The 20227-nt window shown below is 41.8% G+C and overlaps 1 protein-coding gene across 1 annotated transcript in view; it reads left to right on the forward strand.

Moving 5' to 3' along the window:
• The first annotated feature begins 12575 nt into the window (after positions 1-12575).
• POU2AF2 (POU class 2 homeobox associating factor 2) overlaps positions 12576-20227 on the forward strand; it is a 36539-nt gene continuing 28887 nt past the window's right edge. Inside the window, exon 1 of the mRNA XM_063092475.1 lies at positions 12576-12585. Within this exon, the coding sequence (XP_062948545.1) occupies positions 12576-12585 (10 nt within the window). The remainder of the gene's footprint in view (positions 12586-20227) is intronic.

The raw sequence follows: 20227 nt of genomic DNA on the forward strand, positions 1-20227 counted from the left end.
TGAATCAGTCAAGACAGATATGGATTCTGAAATTGCTCCAAAGATGCTCTTATACCTAAACCTGCTATGAGAAATTTTTGATTGACATGACTTTTAGAATCCTTGATGGATTTTGAGCCTACTCTAAGACTATCAAGGGAAGTTTAGGCCACTAACTCTAATTCTTAATTCCCCCAACTCTCACCCCAAAGTGCATGAAAATCTACTAAGACCTAAAACCAAGTGACTTTTTATGATTTGCTTTTGCTTAAGATATTGGTATTAGGAAAAACCTGTGTTTTCAACCAGAAATTTTTATAACTTCTTGCTAATGAAAGTGTTTCCAATATATAAACTTTTCTTTTAAAGATGCCAATGTCCCTTTTGGAACAAATCATGTTTAAAAGGCTTGTAACCAGAAGCCTGCTCTGGTTACTGCTCTGTCTCAACTCAGTGGTGTATAAACATGAAGCAGTTTCATTTTTCTCTAATTTAATTAGTGCCTTCACCCAAGCTCAATTAAATCTGCCCTTCGCATCCCTTAATGATATCCTCAGCGTATTTTGAAACTTCACCCTTTCTTTTCTATTATTAAAACTCAATCCAATTGAAACTTTAATCTCAGACTTGACTCACATACCACATCTTCTCCTCCCATTGGCCTGGTTTGAAGCTGAGCCCCTGGGAGCTGAGGGAAGAAGGGGTCGGAGTCTCTGAGCTGCTTCCCCCCCCCCTCTCTTTAAGGCCAGTTTCCCCGGGTATGTTGGCAAGAAGGAGGCAGAGAGCTAGAAAGAGGTGTCTCTTCTTTAACTGACCACTGTGGTTCCTCTCCCAGTTGGTTGTTCTGCTTCTCGGGGTAATATTGACTGGCTATAGACACCCTCCGTGCGGTTGGTATTCAAATCCCTGCTCTCTGGAGGAGCCTGTGTGACATTCTCGGTGGGGCTCCTGGGCCTCCGCACAGCACTTCCCTGACTCAGGAGCTCTGGCTCTGGTTCAGCCTCTCCACTCCCCCACAGCTCCCACCTCTAGGAGTCCTTGTGACAGTGCCATGGCAGCTCACTGCCAGGCTTCCCTTCTCAGCTGGAAGCTCTCTCAAGTGGCTCAAGCCCAGCTGTCTTCCACCGCACCCGTGCCTCGGTCACACCCCTCTCAGCCCCGCCATCTCACAGCTTTCTACCGCTCAGGTGGGCCCAGGGCAGATCGCAAGTCATCCAGCTGGGACCGAGATGCCAGCCTCCCCTTCCGGAAGGCACCTCCAATTTCTACAAGTAGTTTTCATGGAGCCTTCCCTCACTTGGCTTAGGGAAGAGGAGTGTATATAACTTACCCCTCACTCTGAGAGAGGAGAAGAAATAACTTCTCAACACAAACACCACATGCCCATGGATTTTTCCCCCTCCTCCTTCTTCACCCCTTGTCTTAGTCCATTCCTGCTACTATAACAAAATACCTTAGACTGGGTAAAAGAATAGAAATTTATTTTTTACAGTTCTGGAGGCTGAGAAGTCCAAAATCAAGGCATCAGCATTCAGTGTCTGGTGACAGACTTCTTGGTGCATCCACATATGGCAGTAGACAGCAGAGCCCCTTTATAAGAGCACTAATCCCATTGTGAGGGTGGAGCCCTCATGGCCCCATCACCTCCTAAAGACTTTACCTCTTAATGCTATCATATTGCCTCTTAGGTTCTAATATAATGAATTGAGGGGGGACACATACATTGAAACCACAGCACCCTCATCCTCATCTTCTTGTATAGACTTAAGGGAGGGGGATACAAGTGGCCGGTGGTGGGAAGGATTATTTATTACTTCCTAATAAGCCTGGGGGAAGTGGCTTCCAGGGACCTCCAGGGCTTGGTTACTCTCTTTACAGTGGAAGGTAGTTTGCCCCCGTTGTTTTCAGCAGTGGGCCCTAGGACCCATTTGGAGTATCAAGAGAAGGGCTATTCATCACCCGTTAGCAGCCTTCAACAGAAAAATGCACAATCTTTCAAAAAAAAAAAAAAGACAAAATATTTTAACCACAGAATCCAAGGCACAAATCTGTTTCAAGGACAAGTGACATTGTGTCTTTTTTGAGTAGGCACAGAAATCCTCTCCTATCCAAAAAGTTCATCTCTTTTGTGCACTAGTCAGGAAGGAAGAGCTATCTATTTCTCCAGCTGAGGAAACCAAACAGCGATTTGGTGGTAGGGACAGGCCCCCAAGGCTTCAGAACCCTCGGTGCCCTCCTCAGAATTCCTGAGCCCATGGAGGATTCCATTTTCCCTCATCCTCCAGTCCTCATTAACCCCAACAGTCAGTCCATAAGCCACTAAATTGGAGGGAAATTCTGAAATACGTAAAGCACAGACAATTCAGAGAAGTGTAAGAGGTAGAGAATCATTATCAATAGAGTATAGGTTATTCCCTCTGTGATTTTTAGGGTAGACCCCTAAGGAGATGTGAATATTTTACAACTTGATGTGGAACAGAGGACCATCTTATCCAGGGGGCTCTGATCTCTCCCTTCACAGCTGTGTGTCCCCAATAGTCCCTCTGTGAACTAAGGACTTTGTATTCCCTACAGTCTGCCATGTGGAGATGGAGAGAAGAGAGCTGGTTCCTACTCCTAGACTGCTGGGAGGGAAGACACACACTCCAGTAACAGTACCCCGGCAGATACAATATATACTAGCACAGCATCCGGCCATAAGAGCCACTGAATAAATATTTTTAAACCAAAATGATTCAAAGGTTTTATATTGAGCAGAGGACCCAGTAATGTAAACCAAAAAATGCCAACTTAGATACACAATGGTTCCAAGAGAGGAGGTGCCAAGAGTGGGCTGATGTGGGGTGGAGGAGCCAACTCTGGGTTGGAACGCCAGGGTTATGGTGTGGAGTTCTGCATCCAAGGACATAGTCAACTGGAAGGTGTTTAAGACCAGAAGAGCAAGATAATCTTGTGCAAGCTTTGTGGTCAGAAGTCACGTTCTCCCAGTCCTGGAAGCAGGAGATATATCAAGGTTTCTTCCCAGAGAAAAGACTGGAAAAGATATGGACTCATTCTCTCACAAGGGCTGACAAGATGGCATTGCTTACCAAGGACTAAAGTTTGCTTGGTTTGGCCTAGTATCTAGCCTGAACAGTGCAAATAAAGAATAGCAACTCTACTACAATGTAACAATCCTGAGACAGGCCACTGTCCTTCTCTCCATTTTGTACACAAGGTAACTGAGGTCTAGACAGGTTATGTGACCTGACCATGTTTACAGAGTTTAGAGCCAGGTTTCAAACCTGAGCCTATATATCTGGAGACCGTGCTCTTAACCGCTGGGCTCTGCTGCCTCTGGTGAACTAGAGAGAAGTTTCCCACCCTTGGGCCACTCAAAGAGATGCCTCCTCTGTGTTCCAATTATTACTACTCTGAGTTTCTTGCAGTGGTTTGCAGCAAAGGGCTAGGGGAAGGAGTTGGAGAATAGGTAGGGAAGTTGGGGAAATGGCCTCCTTCTCTGCAAGCAGTCATGGAAGGAACATTCAGGTTGACTCCCAGGATTTTCAGGAAGGAAAGAGTACATTCCTTCCATGTCACTGCAATTCCTGAAAAATCCCTGCCCTGTTCATAACCCTGTCAGAGCAAGCCCTTTTGGTGAGCTACGCGTAGGGTTGAGGCACCACCTAGTGGCTTAATCTGAAAATACTCCCAAAGGAATGTCCCTGGGTGAACGGAGGCAAAGAAGGAAATAGTGATCATCTGTCCAAGGCAGGAAAAGGGAACCAAAAGCAAGAACTACCCATGCTCAAAGCCTTTTTCTCTGTGTTCCCCTATAGCCTAAAGCTATACATCAATAACAGATGTCTTTTTTGCACCAGCCTGTTTAAAGACTATTAGTTTACCCTGTGTATCAGGACCAAAGCAAAAGCTAGAATCCAGTAAACCTAAATTCCAGACACATCACTTACTCTCCAACAAACTGAAAAATTACTTTTACTAAAATATCCCCTCCGGCTTTAGAACCATCCTGGATATGTGTAGACCCTACTCAACATCTAGGAGAAACTCAGTATAGAGGTTGATGCAAGCATGGAGCAGGGAAAGAGAGGAAAACCTGGGAAAGAGGTCTGTTTTCCTTAAAGAAGTGTTTCTGCTGAGCTCGTACAGAAACCTCAGTGAAATAGATGGAAAGGCTGCAGAATGGCTCTATTGCAGGGCTCTGCCCCTCCTTCCTTGCTGTTTCAGGAGTTGTTGGTGGATGTCTAGCTCCTGTCCCTTGCTCAGCACATTTTCAGGAGTAGCCCAAGGGGACCACACCAAGCCAGAGCAAAGCAGTCCACCTGAGACTGGAGTGTCAGGCACTTCCATGGGAGACTGTGGAGTGTACTAACATTTCTAAAGCAAATGTATTTCGCAGGGCCTAGTTTCCAAGCCTTGTAGTTTCAGGTATAACCTAACTTTTAAAATTGCATATAGAAATGTTAAGCTTGCAAGAGACAGAAAGCTTTCCCCAGGCTAAAGTCTCTGTTGTAGATAAAGAATTGTAACACAGCAAAATTGGCTGGCTCAAAGACAGGTGCCCTTGGAGCAGGTTAACCTAAAGTTACTTTATTGTTATGTAAAAATACTAAGGAAACTGCTGTGGGAAAAGACAGTATTTGCTAAAGACAAGGTTTTGTTAGTGGATCAACTTAACCTTTTGCAAATTGCATTATGGAATGTCACTTTATTATTTCACTGATGTTACCAGCTTCTATTGTTAAACTGTACTTAGCCATAACTCCTCCTATGTTCTTTTTCTGTAACTTTCTGGCCTGGAGAATAAATACTGAGAAAGGACCCCAGACCGGGGTTAATTTCCCAAAGAGGAATGCCTCTCTCTTAAGGGTTTCAGGAAATTAACCCCTTTGGGGTTTCTCGCTGCTCAGAAGAAATGGGCTTTGAGTAATTTTTTGCATCTTCGTCACCCAGGGGAAGAGAGGTGACAAAGAGAGTGCAACAGGAGACAGGTTGGCTGGTCAGGTCAACAGATCCCAAGACCTCCAACAAAACTCTAGGCATGTGAAGAGTGAGAGTTATGGAAAAAGAGAACAGCTAGGAGGCACAGTCTGAGGAGACAGGATGTAAGCATGGCTTCTAGAATGCTGAGCAATGTTCATGTTTTGGTGTCAGGTGCAGATGAAGCAATTCACAGTGAAGTCATTCAGGGTAGTTGACTGAGGGTTTATGCCCGCATTTATGCCAGGGCTCAGCCCCAGGAAACAAGGCAGCTGATTGGGGTCCCCCCACCCCACCTCTAGAAACCTGGGGAGATAGAGAAATTCCATCCATTCAAAGGATCAGACAGGAGAGGTCTAAACAGATAAAATCAGAGTTAAGACATGGCCAAATCTAGGGGCAACCGATGCCAGGTTGAATGTTGGCCAATCTGTACAGGTTTGATCCCAAGTCAGTCCAGGTTAGCATCATACTAGGTATGATAGAGCCCTTGACCCTGCAGGAATGAATATCCTGGTACATTTTTTAAGAATGAGCCTCTAGTTGTTCCTCTCCGTCCCTAGGCTTTATTACACCTACTCTACAGGCACTCCAACCGCTGCAAGCCCCCAGTATTCAGACCAAGACAGAGAATGGCATTTCTCTTATTTGACCTTCAAGAATTCATGCCCTTCAGGCATGTCTAGACTAATACTGAAGCTCACTCCTTCACCTTCCTATTAGTCTCCATACTCAAGTCCGCAAGTTCCAGGCTCCCTGCCACTGTTCTGTCTCGTCTTTTTGGCTCACCTTTATTTTCACTTTTCAAAGCCAGTGCTATCCTGGGGTGAAGTGTGGCATCTCACCTATTGCATTAAGCTGAGCCCAGGGAATAGTCTCACCAGTGGTCACATGGACTTACTGATCAGAGTGACATCAGGAGCCTCTCCAGCTTGTGCCAGATCCCTGTCAAAGCTGCCAGTCTCTCCCTATTGCAAAGGCTCTGACCATTGACAAACTCCCTAAACTTATTTGGGTTAAAGGAGTCACCCCTTAGTCTTCATTTATTTGTCATACAGAGCTGATTAGCATCCCCAGAGATCGATGAATGAATGACACTTTCTCTGTAGATGTTACTGGCATCACCTACCTATTTCTGTTCCTGTTGTATTTGTTTGAAAGGCTAAACTGCTGTAACCAAGAGGCCTTGAATTATAGTGCCTTAAAAATAAAGTTTATTTCTCTGTTATGTTACAATTCAGAAAGGTAGCAAGGTGTGTTGCTGAGTACAGTCATTCAGAGGCTCTTCTATTTCATTTCTTCACAACCTTATAGAGAATTCTCCTATATTCAGTAAATATTTGAACACTTTCTAAAAAGTTCTAAGTCACATTCCACGGGAGATACATGTCTCAGCCCTCTCAGAACGCATGATCTACTGGAGAGACAAAGCAGGTACGCGGATGGGTAGAGTTCAGAGAATAAGAACAAGCACAATAGAGAGAACTTCAGGAATCAAATGAGGGAGGAATCGCCTGCAATTCAGGGACAACAGGAAAGTTCTCACAGAAGCTGTATATGAGATAGGATTTGAAAGATAAGCAAAATTTCAATAGGTAAAAAAGAGGAAAAAAATGTTACTAGTGGAGAAAACAGTATAAACAGTAGCTTCAAGATAAGAAAATACAGGAAATCTAGGAAATAAATGAGGATACAGTAGAGGGTGTTAGCGGAATTAGGCTCTGAGGGAGGTCAGAGCTCATTGTGGAGGACTGGGCCAGCCTTCACTGGTGGGCCATGGGGCATCATTTGAGTTCCAGTTGAGGAGTGATTGGGAAGAGCTCTGAAGCTGATTGAGATGGACTGAAATGGAGATGCTAGAAATAGAGAAAAAGGAAAAGGTATTAGAGTCAGGGGTGGGCATGGACAGGCATTCCAGCTCACTCAGCTTTTCCACCAATTCCTAAAACCCTTTCTGTCCTGGATTCTGGGAGTGGGCTTGGAGAATTGACTGGTTTCTTTAAGTGTGAGGCTCAGGGTCCAAGGCCCTCTACAGGCCCTACGCACTGCTCTGCAAATTACCTATCGTCTCCCCTGCCTCAGAGAGATACTTCTGGCACTCTCATTACTTCCTGGAGGGGACAGTGAGTGTCACAAAATGGCGTAGCCTGAGAAACATGGTATCAGCATCCCCAAAGGCTTCCCTAACCCACCTCATTTATCCTCTCCCATGGCCATAGGTCAACCTCCCCTGAAGCATTCCACACCAGAGCAGTGCCCCTCAAGTGGGGCCTCCAGACCCTGCATGTCTGTAGCTCCAATGTTACCTAACAAAATGTCAGGATCAATTTCATCATTTTTCCAGTGGTGGTGATTTACTCCGATCCAGCAGATCTAGGACTGGGTTTTCTTCCATGCAAAGTGAGGAAAACAAGCTGTCCAAAATCTCCAATGTCTCTTCTAGTGGGCACAGTCTCTAATCCACATTTTATTTTCCAAACGAGTTTTCATATGCCCATACACCATGGTATTTGCAAAACAGATGTTTTCAGATTCAAGGGAAAGCTTGTGGCCATGAAACTGGCCACACATAGAAGATCCAGATCATAAGTGCCCAGGTCACCCCATTCCAAATCCCCAGGGTGTTCCTCTGAGTGGCAGTTCAGCCAGCTTGGAGTAGCTACAGTGGCACCTTCCCCCCTCCTTGCTGTAGCTACGTCAACCACTGGCTGTATTCTCCAGTCATCTTCACCCTTACATGCGAACTATGGTGAACCAAGCCCCTTCTCTCTGCTCAGTCTTCATTGGAAGTCACTATACATACACCCCTCAGAGGAGCATGAAACTGACAGAGCAGACCTGGAAACTTGAGTTTGTTCCACAGGAGCAGACACAGCCACCCACTCAGGGTATCTGAGTCAAACAGCTCTTTGCACCTATGCAAGTGCAGGGGGGAAAGAAACTTGTGTCTGCATGTGACACTGGGCATGTGCCCCATTCATGTTCACTCTTTTCTCCATTTGGGGGCAGCTCCTGTGTCACCAGTACATTTCTCCTCTGCCTCCCCCTGGGATCCTGTCCCATGGTAAGGGTTTCCTGGGCCCCTAAGCACTGTGCGAATGAAGCATGACATCAGCCTTTCCACCCTCCCTCCAGATAGGCATGGGAAATAGGGAAGCCTTAGAGCAAAGGTCAGGGGAAGAGGAGACAGAGGTGACCTGGTTTCCACCTTGCTGTGTCTACTCCCAGGTCCCTCACACCTGCCCTCCACACCACCTCCACAAATGTCTGCCTCATGGCAAATCTGCCAACAAAGCCCCTGCCAGGCCATCAGGAGGTACTCAACCCACAGAGCAGGTGCCCATCCCTGGAGTGAATAAGGCGGCTGACACAGAAACACTGTGGTTGAGAGTATTGGAGAGGTGCTCCTCATACTAGATAAAGGAGACAAATACTAACAGTGTCTGTGCTCTGTGGATTTGTATTAGTCCTACCTCAACCTGCCCTCGTGTTCCCTCCTTCTTAACAGGCTGCCCCAGACTATCATCAAACCCAACTGGGACCCAGCAACCTGATTACATCCATGCCAGGTTTCTGCCCGCACCAGCAACTGAAGAAAACACAGCCAAATTTATTACCAGCCCACACCTTCCAGCAACAAGCAGCCACTCAACTCTGCAACAGACTGGTTTCCTTGGTATAAGAAAACAATCTTTTGGGGGATTTTTTAAAATGTATTTTATTCTATCTATGTAAGCAATTCTGGGGTTTCTAAGTAAAGGCAGCACGTGTAGTAGAGGGTATTCTAAAGAGCAAGCAGGTATTTATTACTAATCAATTTCTCAGTTTTAATGCATTCCAGATCTTCCAGTAGTGTGTAATATCTGAAATGCTTTTGCAGGGTACTGGATATTCCTACATTAAAATTCTTCCAGCAAATCATTAAGACCTTGAGTTTTAGACATAGGAGCAGACTACAGAGAAGTGGTTACAAACTCTTCAGTGTTGCATTTGGTTTGCGGGAAGAGAAAGGTTATACTCATGGTAACATTTCTTTACCATGAAAAATAAAAGAACCTTTTTGCTATGCTTCATCTTTTATGTATTGCTGCTTGTACCCCAAAATTATCATCTCTGATGACTCCGTGGGAGGGTTCATCAGGGCCACACTCACAGTGGACCTCCCACATGCACAGCCCCATAAACACAGTTAAGTGCTGTGGGAATATAGAGAAGAGAAGAGAGAGAGAATCTGGCTGGGAGTGAGGGAGGGTTTGCAAACCACTGACAGGAATGGAAAGCAGCCTGAAATCAGCACCATCACAGAGATTCTAGCAAGGAGCACCATGAAATGGGCCATTAAACCAATCTTGGTGAATAGACAAGCAAACCACAAACAACGTGGAGGAGGTAGCATTTATGTTGAATCTTGAAAGATTTGTAGAAGTATAATTAGCATACAGTGAGAGAAGGGTGCTTCAGTTTGACAGAATACTATAAACAAGGGCAGAGACATGTGAAAGCCCATGACTTACTCTAAAAACACTGAGTTGTAGCTATTGCAGGGGCCCTCGATCTTCAGTGTTTATTAAGAATCACGTTGGGGAGGGGCTTGCTTAAAATGTGGATTATCTGGCATGACCACCAGATATTCTTATCAGTAAGTCTGGAATAGGCTGAATTTTATAAGCATCTCAGGTGATTCTGAGGCAGTGGTCCAAGACCCCGGTATGAGTAGCTCTGTGTTAGGGCACAGGCTGCATGGAGGGAAGCAGTGACAGACAAGGTAGAAAGGCAGGATGGGGCCAGGTGACAGAGAGCCTCGAATGTCACGCTGAGGAGGCTGGTCTTTATTCCATCAGCATGGGGATTCATATCTGTGTTTTTAAATGATTCCAGTCTGCTTGAAAGGTTTAAAATGTTCCAGCCTCTTTTGAAAATACAGTGTTTAGAGGAATCTACATGCTTGGGGAATTTAATATAGAAATAGTAAGTAGTTCACTTGCTAATTTTATATTTTATTTGAATACAGAGCTTTGGGTTGGGGGAGGAAGCAAGAATGAGTTGGGATAACTGCTAGGGCACCCCTGCTTGGACAAGGATGCAAAGCACTGTGGCTACAGGGTCAGTGTGGCCATGTTCTTTCCCTTTCTGCTCATTTGCTTAAAGGAGGAAAAGAGACAGGTATTGGAAACTGGGAAATTGAGACACATTCTGTGTTTTGGGTTCCCTTTTAGAAACATAGCAACCACAAGAGGTATATTCTATTAGTAAGAGAAGCACAGGCACAGAGTTCTCAAATTTGTGCATTGGAAGACCCTAGACACATTTAAATTACAAATGTCCTTCTAGAGGAATAGTTCTCAAACTTTCTGGTTTCAGGAAACTTTTACTCTTTTATAAATTATTGAGCACCTCAAGAGCTTTTTTTTAATATATGATTTACATCCACATATATTTATTGTATTAAAAATTAAAACAAATAATTTTGAAACTATTCATTTAAAGTAACAGTGAACCTTTGAGAAAAGAAAAGCTATATTATCCAAACGAAAAAAATGTAATGAGAAAAGTGGAACTGTTTTGCATTTTTGCAAATTTTCCTAATGTCCAGCTTTACAGAAAACAGCTGGATTCTCATATCTGCTTCTCCACTCAATCTGTTGTAATATCACATCAAGTAGCCGCTGGAAAATTCTTCTGTATATGCATGAGAGAATGAGAGGGTTAAAGATAAATAACTTACGTTTTTTTATGAAAATAGTTTGGATTTTGCAGAATCCATGAACCAGTCTCCAGGATCCGAATGGGTCTCTAGAACAAACTTTGATTCTAGATTCCGTTGGACTGAAATGGGATTAGGGAACCTGAGACACAGCCGGACTTGAAAGCTACCAGGTAACATCCATTTGAAGCCCTGAAATACAAAATGTTGCACAAATTCAGAATGACTAGAAAGGTGTCCAGGAACTCTAACTGTATTGGGGAGTGGGAGACAGATCCAAAATTAGGTTAAGCAGCAATTGTGGGTAGTTAAAGATGAATGAGGGAAATGTCATTATGTACCTAAAAATCGTTTTCTTTAATTTTTGTTAAAACCCTTTTTCAAAAAAATGAGAAAGCTTGGAAGAATGAGATCTAGTATTCTATAGCAATGTAGGAAGACTACAGTCAACAACAAAGTACTGTGTATCTTTGAATACTGAGTCGCAAGGATGTTGAATCCCAACACAAAAAGGTGACAAATGTTTAAGGTGATGGATATACTAAGCACCCTGATGTGACCATTGCACATAGTATGAATGTACCCAAATATCACATTGTATTCCATAAATATATACAATTATCACAGATCGACTAAGAAAAAATAGAAGGAAAAAAAGTAATTGAACCTGAGGCAGGGAAAGGGAGGGGGCGGTGGGACCAGAGGAAGATTGGTAGACTGGTGCAAAGTTACAAAGTTACACTTAGATAGGAAGAATAAGTTCTGGTGCCCTGGGGGGACAATAGCTAATAATATTGTTTTGTATATTTCAAGATAGCCAGAAAAGAGGATCTTGAATATTAAAACCACCAAGAAATGTTAAATGTTTATGTTATAGATATGCTAACTATTCTGACTAGATCATTATATAGTATATGCAGGTAATGGAACAACAAACTGTACCCCATAAACATGTACAATGAAAAACAATAAATAAATAAATAAATATATGTGTGTATATATATATTTTGCAGCATTCTAAAATCATTTAAAGGATAATGAAAAACTAAACATGTTAATGCATACATATGTGTGTATACAGTTTGCATGCATTATAAATGTGTGTGTTCATATGTATACATATCTGTGTAAACAAAAGTTATTTTAATAGAAAAAAAATGAGAAAACTTGTTTTAAAATATAGCTATCCAGGCCCAACTTCAAAAGATTCTGAATTCCACTGGGGTAGGGGCTAAGCAAAGGTATTTTTAACCAGCTTCACAGATGATTCTGACATACTGCCAGGATTAGAAAGCTCTGCTGTAGAGCATATATTTATGTTTTATGAGTAATAAAAAGGCAATCCAGTTGTGTTAAAGTGACATTGATGTTGGTGTCTGTTCCTAAATGAAAACATCTTCTTAGGATTCCATCTATACCTAAAAGATGCCCAGCTTTTAAAAATCATGGACTCATCATCTAAGAATTACAGGCATGGTGCCTACTGAGAAACATGAGCTTTTTCCTACATACATACTATTTTTTAAATCTAACTCTAGATTAAAGGGATGGAAAATGCCACTGCTATTCATAAAACAAATAATGGATTCCTTGTTTCCATAACAAACTCTTAAAAGAGTTTGTTCCTCATGGAAACTCATTGTTACTGAGTAAAAATCTTGGGGAGGAAAAAAGTACCTTCATATATAGTATACATTGGAGATGCAAATTGTATAGAAACAGACACCAAAGGATTTGCATTTAATCAAATCTAAAGCAAGTCATTTCAGAAGCATCACTACCATGTGCAGAAAGCTTTCCCACCAGGATCGGGCCGAGCTTTCCAGGAGACCAGTATCCCTAACCAAGGAGTGGAGGCCATTCACCAGAAAGTCCACATTGCTAAGAAGGAAATTCACCAGAACCATCCAGAATGGAAAGTGGTAAGTCAAGGTCAATTGTTACAATTTTTTTTAAAAAAACAACTTTAATAATTCTAATTTTTATTTTTGACATGGCAAATTCATAACATAAAGCAAAGGTAAAGAAGAAATATATAGATATATTTAGAACATATAAAAATATAAAAACACAGACCAGACACCAACTATTTAGAACTCTTGATAACATTTTCATAATTTTAGTCACATTTAATTACTAATTGTTTGATGCAAGTTTGCTTCATAGAGTTTAGATAGTATTTATTCCAAAAGAGCAACTCAACTGAATGTTATTTTCATAAAATGAGGACTCAAATATCAAAGCATTCTTTGCCAGTACAGTGAAATTTTAGGTTAAATGTAACAACTTCCAGTAAGCCCTCAATTATCAAGTGCAGAAGAAGAATACACATTTAGAGAGAACTTGAAATATCTTTTACTCGTGTGTCTTGCTGTATGTAGGTTCTAAAGGCTAAGCATGAAGGACATTCTATTTACATATGATGAGAGGTGTTATCTCACGAATTCGAACTATACATAGATCTCTCCTGGTTTGTTCATACTGAAGATACAAATGTTAGTGTCAGTATAGAGTAAAAACCTCTGTTCAGGAACAAAGTTGAGACTCAGAAACTTAGCATTTTAGATGTTAATAAATGATGACAGAAGATACATTTCAAAAATGCCTTGTAAAGGACCTTAAAAGAAAAAATTAATATGTCTTAAAATGCCACAGCTCTTAAAAGTCTGATATCAAAAGACAAGAAGATAGAGCCGTGAGAGCAGCTGTCTTTCCCATGGAACTGGTTATTGATAGTAGTAATGGGTTTTTTTAAATAAATTTTATCGTGTATGTTGGAGGCTTACAACATGTTATGAGACACATATAGATAGTAAAGTGGCTATTATAGTGAAGGAGATTAGCATATCTATCATCTTACATCGTTATTTTTTGTGTGACAAGAGCAGCTAAAATGTGCTTATTTAACAAAAATCCCTAATATAATACAATTCTATTAACATAGACCTCATATTGTACATTACGTCTCTAGATTTGTTCATCTTATATATCAGCTGCTTTGCATCCTTTGACCAACACCTCCCCATTTCTTCCCTTCTTCCCCTCCCATGGCAATCACTGTTTTATTTTCTATCATCATATAAGAGGGTACTTCAAACAGTTCATGGAAAAATAGAAATAAAAGATAATACAAATCATTCCATGAACTGTTTGAAGTACCTTTGTATTTGACCTTTTTTTCCTTTTTAAATTCCACATGTAAGTGAGATCGTGCAATTTTTTTTTCTGTGTCTGGCATATTTCTTTTAGCATAATGTCCTTCAGGTTCATCCAAGTCGTGGCAAATGTCAAGATTTCCTTCTTCTTTAAGGCTGGATAATATTCCATTGTGTGTATACACACACACACTAATGCACACACACACACACACACACACACACACTCCGCATTTTTTTATCCATTCATCCACAGACAGACGTTTAAGCTGTTTCCATATCTTGGCTATTGTGAATAATGCTGCAATGAACATGGGAATGCAGACATCTTAACGAGATGGTGATTTCATCTCCACCTGCTATGAGGCTTAAAAGGTGGGAGGAAAGGGGAGATTGGGAAGGGGTTATGGATATCTACAGTGTGAACAAACCAAACTTCAACAAAATCCTAATATGTTAACTAATTTGACCTTGAAATTCTCTTTGAAAGTTTTAGTTTTTATTTCAAGGTTAAGATTTCATAAGTAGTATGTATTATTTTCTGTTTAATAATTAATATTTTGAACATTTCAAGATTAATTGATGAACTTGGAGGACTATATGTTGCCTTTCCTTGTGTTCTCCTGGAAGTTTCCCACAATGAAATTACTATGATATCATCTCCCCAGGTCGGAGGTGGAACCACAAATGCTGAGCCTCTAGTGGGTGTGGGGCTAGTACTATTTGTTCCTGGGCGGGTATCTGTGTTTTTTTCTGTGAGGGAGTTCTGGTCCTCTGCAAGGCAGGCTGAGCAGGGATAAAGGGGTAAGGAGAGGAATACCCACAGCACAAGGGCTGGCACGTGAGCCAGATGGTGGCCCAGAACCCTATATTGCCACTGAATGGTCCAGAACCTCATTCTTGGCACTTTCCTAACAGGCAGAGAATGAAACAAACATGGATCATGGATGCCATCCATCAATAACCCATCATTGGGATTTTTATTCTGCTCTGTCTTGAGTGACAATGTGCCCACTTTCCAGTGTCATGAGGGACTATAGCTCAGGGAGACATTACCATATGGTCTTAATTGTGCCATTGTCCAGTTAGGTAATTCAAAATATAAGTTCTTCTTTAATCAAGTTATGGGAGGCAGGGCTGGCTGGTTAGCTCAGTTGGTTGTTAACACCAAGGTCCACGGTTCAATCCCTGTACCTGCCAGCTGAAAAAAAAAAAAAAAACTTAACCTAAAGTTATAAGATGGTTTGGGTATTTTCTCTTTTTGTTTCAAATTATCTCTTCATTTCCTTATCTTATGTCACAAGCACTTGCCTAGAAACTCTGAAGAATTTAAAAGCAAGAAAAGGTATTTCAGAGAATGTCATCAAGAACAGTAAAATAAGAAGGTGCTTCAATTACAAGTGTATTTGATATTTATTAGCTAAAAACAGTTTAGGGATTACCTACATTTTAAATATTAAATCAATGTCAGAAATATGAGTTTGATTTGATGGAGAAAAAGTTTAATTTTCAAAACAATATTAAAAGCAACATCTAGCAATTAAGTCTATTGTGGCCCAAATTCTTCATTAAAGTGAACAAGAATAAGGAGACGACATGACTGAGACAATTTGCTGCATATACCTAATCACAACCCTACAGGGCAAAAAGAAGATTTTTTCCAAATTCTAAAGGATGAATTGATTTCTATTGATAAATTTGCTTGTGCTTTCTTTCTAGAAACACATCTTTGTTTTCTCAACAACTGAACTGAATGCAAGTTTGCACCTAGAGTATTTGAATAAAAACTCTTAAGCTCTCCTGGTTTATGCAGGTGTGGATTCTTTAAATAGACACAATGCACCAAAAAAAAAAAAAAATTTGGAGTAGAAGTACTGGTAGCATTTTTAAACTCTAAATATCATTCCTCTCCAAAAACAGGAGGGTGGGGTAGGTTAAGAAACTTTCAGAATGCTCAAAAACATGAAGAATATTCTAGGTGCTATTTTAAAGAATTTATACTAGGTTCCATTACTTCATCGAAATTTATTTTAATTCACTTTTGTGCTGTTGTGGAATGTGGGCATTCACTTTTCCACACCGCTGCTTTGGAGCATCCGCTGCTCCTGGTTTCTACCATCCAAGCTGTCCTGAAGCCCCAGAGGGAGGGTTTCTTCCCCACCTCTTATGAAACTGCTCTGTCCCACATTTTAAAGATCTTCACCTGTGCAAACCCTATGTTCTTTCTCATGTCTATTTTTCTCAACTTCTCTAAAGCATTTTATTTTCTCCACAAGTATTTATTGAGCACCTACTAAGTGCCAGATATTTGACATTACTGATTATTCCTCTTTCTCTACACTCTCTCTTTCCTTTATTTCCCACATGCTACCCCTCTGGCACATTGCTACATTTCTGACCTCTCCTCTCCTAACCCCTCCCACCCATGGTCCTTACACTCCCCTGGGCATCAGAACTGTAGGCATTTCCCGAATGCCTACTCAGGACCTGAATTTCTACTCTTCTCTTGCTACAAAGTCTTCTTTGGAGAACTTTATTTTCACCTCTTTAATTACTATAGTTTTAAAGATGTTTCTTAGATGTACAGTTCTAACCCCGGTCCAAGTTCTCATCCTGTCTACAGGATATTTTTATTTTTATTTGATTATATCACCACAACCTCAGAGTCAACACATTCAAAGCTGAATTCTTTCCCCGTCAAAACCAAATCTCTTCCCTGCCTTCCTGATTTCTCTTCTTCATCATGGTGCGTGTGAATGTGTGTGTTTTCCTTTGAAAGGTCTCTTAAATCTGTCCTTTCCTTTTTGTTTCCACTGTTTTTGGATATCCTCTGTTTTACCACTTTCTACCCTCTCTGCTTTCTCATTGTCAGTCCATCCTAGGATCTACTCTCAGATTAACCATCTAAAAATTATTCCATATCTCCCAAGAAATATGGTAAAAGTCATAATACTCTTCTGTTCAAAAAATGTAGTGGTTTCCATCACCTACAATATAAGGCATAAATTTTTACAGTCAGGCTTTTAAGACCTTTGACACTTTCACTATTCTCAACCAAAAAAAAAAAATGCTCTCAACAACTATTTACTGAAAGCCTACTATGTGGCAGGCACTGGCACTTGGGATGCATCAGTGAGTAAAAACAGGTAAATGCCCCAACTTCATGGAACTTACATTCTAGCAAGAAGCAGACAGACGGTAAACAAACCCACTCTATAAGGAAATCATATATGGCATCATGAAGTGACAAGTGAGACACAGAAAGAAACAGTAGAGCATGGTAAGAAGGATCAGGAATGTTTTAGGGGGAAAATGCAACTTTAAGCATGTTCTTATTGAAAGGATGACATTTGAGCCAAGACTTGAAGGAGACACAGGCATTTAGCCATGTGGATGGGGGAGGAAGAATATTCCAGATAATGAGACTGAGCACCAAGGTCCTGAGGCAGAGGTGCACGTAGTGCATTTCAGGATCTGGCTGGATTACAGTGAGCAGGGCAAGCATTTTAGGAGATAAGAACCAAGGTCTCAGGGAACAGGGTCATATAGGGCCACTGTAAGCACTTTGGCTTTTACTCTGTGTGAAAAGGGGAACCATTGTAGGGTTCAGAGCAGAGCTGTGACACAATTGGACTTTCTTTTTTTAAAGGATCACTCTGGCTGCCGTGTTGAAAATAGATTGGAGGTGAGGGTGAAGGGTGGAAGCACGGAGGCCAGTTAAAAGGCTACTGTGGTAATCTACATGAGAGATGGCACTAGACTGGACCTGGATATTAGCAGTGGAGGTGAAGAAAGTTGGCAAATGCTGGATCTGTTTTGTAGGTAACACCTTCAGGAATTCCTAAATAATGTATTGTGAAACATGAGAGAGAGGGGACTCAAAGATGGCTCTCTGTCTTTGGGACTGAGATATCAGAAGGATGCAATGGCCATCAACTGAGATAGGGAAGCTTAGATAAAGCAAATATAAAAGGGGAGAATAGAGTTCAGATTGGAGGTGTGGGGTTTGAGATGTCTACTGGGCATCCAGGTGTATCTGAATATCCAAGTGTAGTCTGGGATGAGGAGACCCATTTGAAATTCATCTACATACAGATGGCATTTAAATCTAGTAGCTCCAATTACACCAGCTCCTTACCACTTCCACACTTGCATTGCTCTTTCCCACCTCTCTCTGCTCTTGCTCAAGGCCTTTCTCCCCACACCTAAGCTACCCACATCCTTCTAAGCCCAGTCTGAGTCCCATCCCTTCCCACAAAACTTTCGTCAACAACCCAAAGTGTACTCTTCCCCCTCCCCTGCTCTTTCACATGTGAAAGTTCTTGTTTCTCTCACTAAAGCAGGATCTCTTTGAGGACATCTGCTCCATGTTCTAAACTTATTTTGCATCCCCTGTGGCATATAACCCCATATACTTTGCACTAAGTTGGTGCCAACTAGTAAATAAGACTAACTGTTTTATGACAAAACTTCAGAAGTTTTGATCTGGTTATTTGCCATCTCACGAGTTTTATTCCTCTGTTAATCACTATGTGGTTATTTGTTAAACTTATTTAGAATAGGTGTATTTCCCCTAGGCTTTTTGGCATACACATAAAGCGTAAATTGCTAATTCAGATCGAAATCATCAAATAAAAGCCCTTTAGGAAAAAAGTAAAGCCAAGACTGTCTGCAAACACACAAAAGATCCAGCCTGGACCTCTTCAACTTCCACCCCCTCCACCTTTCTAGACCTGTCTAAGTCCACATCCACCTTGAGTCACTCAGACGTTCCGCTTCTTGTTCTGTCAGAACTGCTGAGATTAGAGTCCTCCACCCCCCACATCAAAACTTATAAAAGCTTTGCTCATATGTACATCTATGATCCTCAAACTTCAGAGAACATCCACATCACCAGGAGAGCTAGGCCCCAGCCCTCGGATTTCTGATTCCATGCAATTGAAACAGGACTGAGAATTTGGAGTAGGGCTAAGAACTTGCATTCCTTACAAGTTCCTAGCCAATGCTGATGGTGCTGGCCCAGATCACACTTTGAGGATCACTAGTGTATATTCTCACTTTGACCTGTCCACCTGGCTTTGACCCCTGCCTTGTTCTGACCTTCAGTATTTGAGTTACTCTCCTCCTGGAGGGTGCTCCATGAGCACTAGAGCTCTCTTAGTCACTGGACATACCCCCACACCCCATCCACACCCCACCCTTCTTTATTCCAGTCTCAGAGGTTGAGGGCCAATTTATGCCCTTGATGCCAATTTCTTTCTTCCTCTTCAAGACCTCTTCCCATCATTTTTTCCCTCTTTCCTAAACCTTTAGTCCTTCCCTCTGCCCTGTTTAAATATCCTCAACTTTCTCCAACCCATAAATACATAAATAGATATAAAAACATAAGCAAACCTCTCCTTGACACTGTAGTTCTCTCCAATTGTCATCCAATCTTTTGATTCCCTTTCTCATTCAAACTTCAAGGAGAGATAGTCTCCTTCCCTGTCTCCACCTACTGCTTTGAGGTTGTTAGCTGGCTTCTAGCCACCCCACACCCAGAATCACTCTTGCTAAGGTCAACACCAATACTGAATTGAAAGCAATGGATGCTTTTCTGTCCTTATCTTCCTGGACCATTCTGCTGCATGCACTGGTACTTTTTCTTTCTTCCTTGAAATCTCTTCCCCTGAGTTCTACGATGCCTTATTCCCAGTCTTTTCCCGATTCTTCTCCAACCAGTCTTCCCTTGTCTTCTTCATAAATTCTCTCCTTCTCTGACAGCCTTTCAAATGTGAATGTTCCTCAGGCTTCCAACTTTAATCATTTAGTCCAGAGCTGCCCAACCAGTGTTGGGAATCAGTGTTATAGGCATTCCCAAGAGATTGATCCTCTCAGCCCTGGGGGTAGCCTAGCCTGTTTATCCCAGTGTGCCAGACATATATTGTTGTTTTCTGTGTATGCTATCATGTGACTTTATCTTTCAAACACTCCCCCCAAGAAATTTCATACTCTTTCCTGGTTTATTACCATCCATGTCGCAATGGCTGTGACATTTCTATACCCAGAGCAATCCCATGGTGGAAACTTGAGAATCACCCCCAAATCTTCCCTCTCCTTTACCTCCCAGATTTAAGTCATTTCCACGTCTGTCTGATCCCTGCCCTCCCATCTCCCATCACTCAGAATCTGCTGCCTCTTGCCTGAATGATTTCAGCATCGTCCAGACTGATCTCCCTGTGGCTTTGTGAATCTCAAATCCACCCTCCACACAGCTGCCAGAAAAGTCGATCTCAAATGCAAATCTAACCACACCACTCCCTTGCTTAAAAGCCTCCAATGGCTCATTGCAGACAGGATGAAGTCCAGCTCCTTCACATCCCAGAAACATCATGACCGATGACTGATCCCTTCTCATCTCCCCAGCCTC

This window comes from Cynocephalus volans, chromosome 4 (assembly GCF_027409185.1).
Source record: "Cynocephalus volans isolate mCynVol1 chromosome 4, mCynVol1.pri, whole genome shotgun sequence".
Classification (NCBI taxonomy): domain Eukaryota; kingdom Metazoa; phylum Chordata; class Mammalia; order Dermoptera; family Cynocephalidae; genus Cynocephalus; species Cynocephalus volans.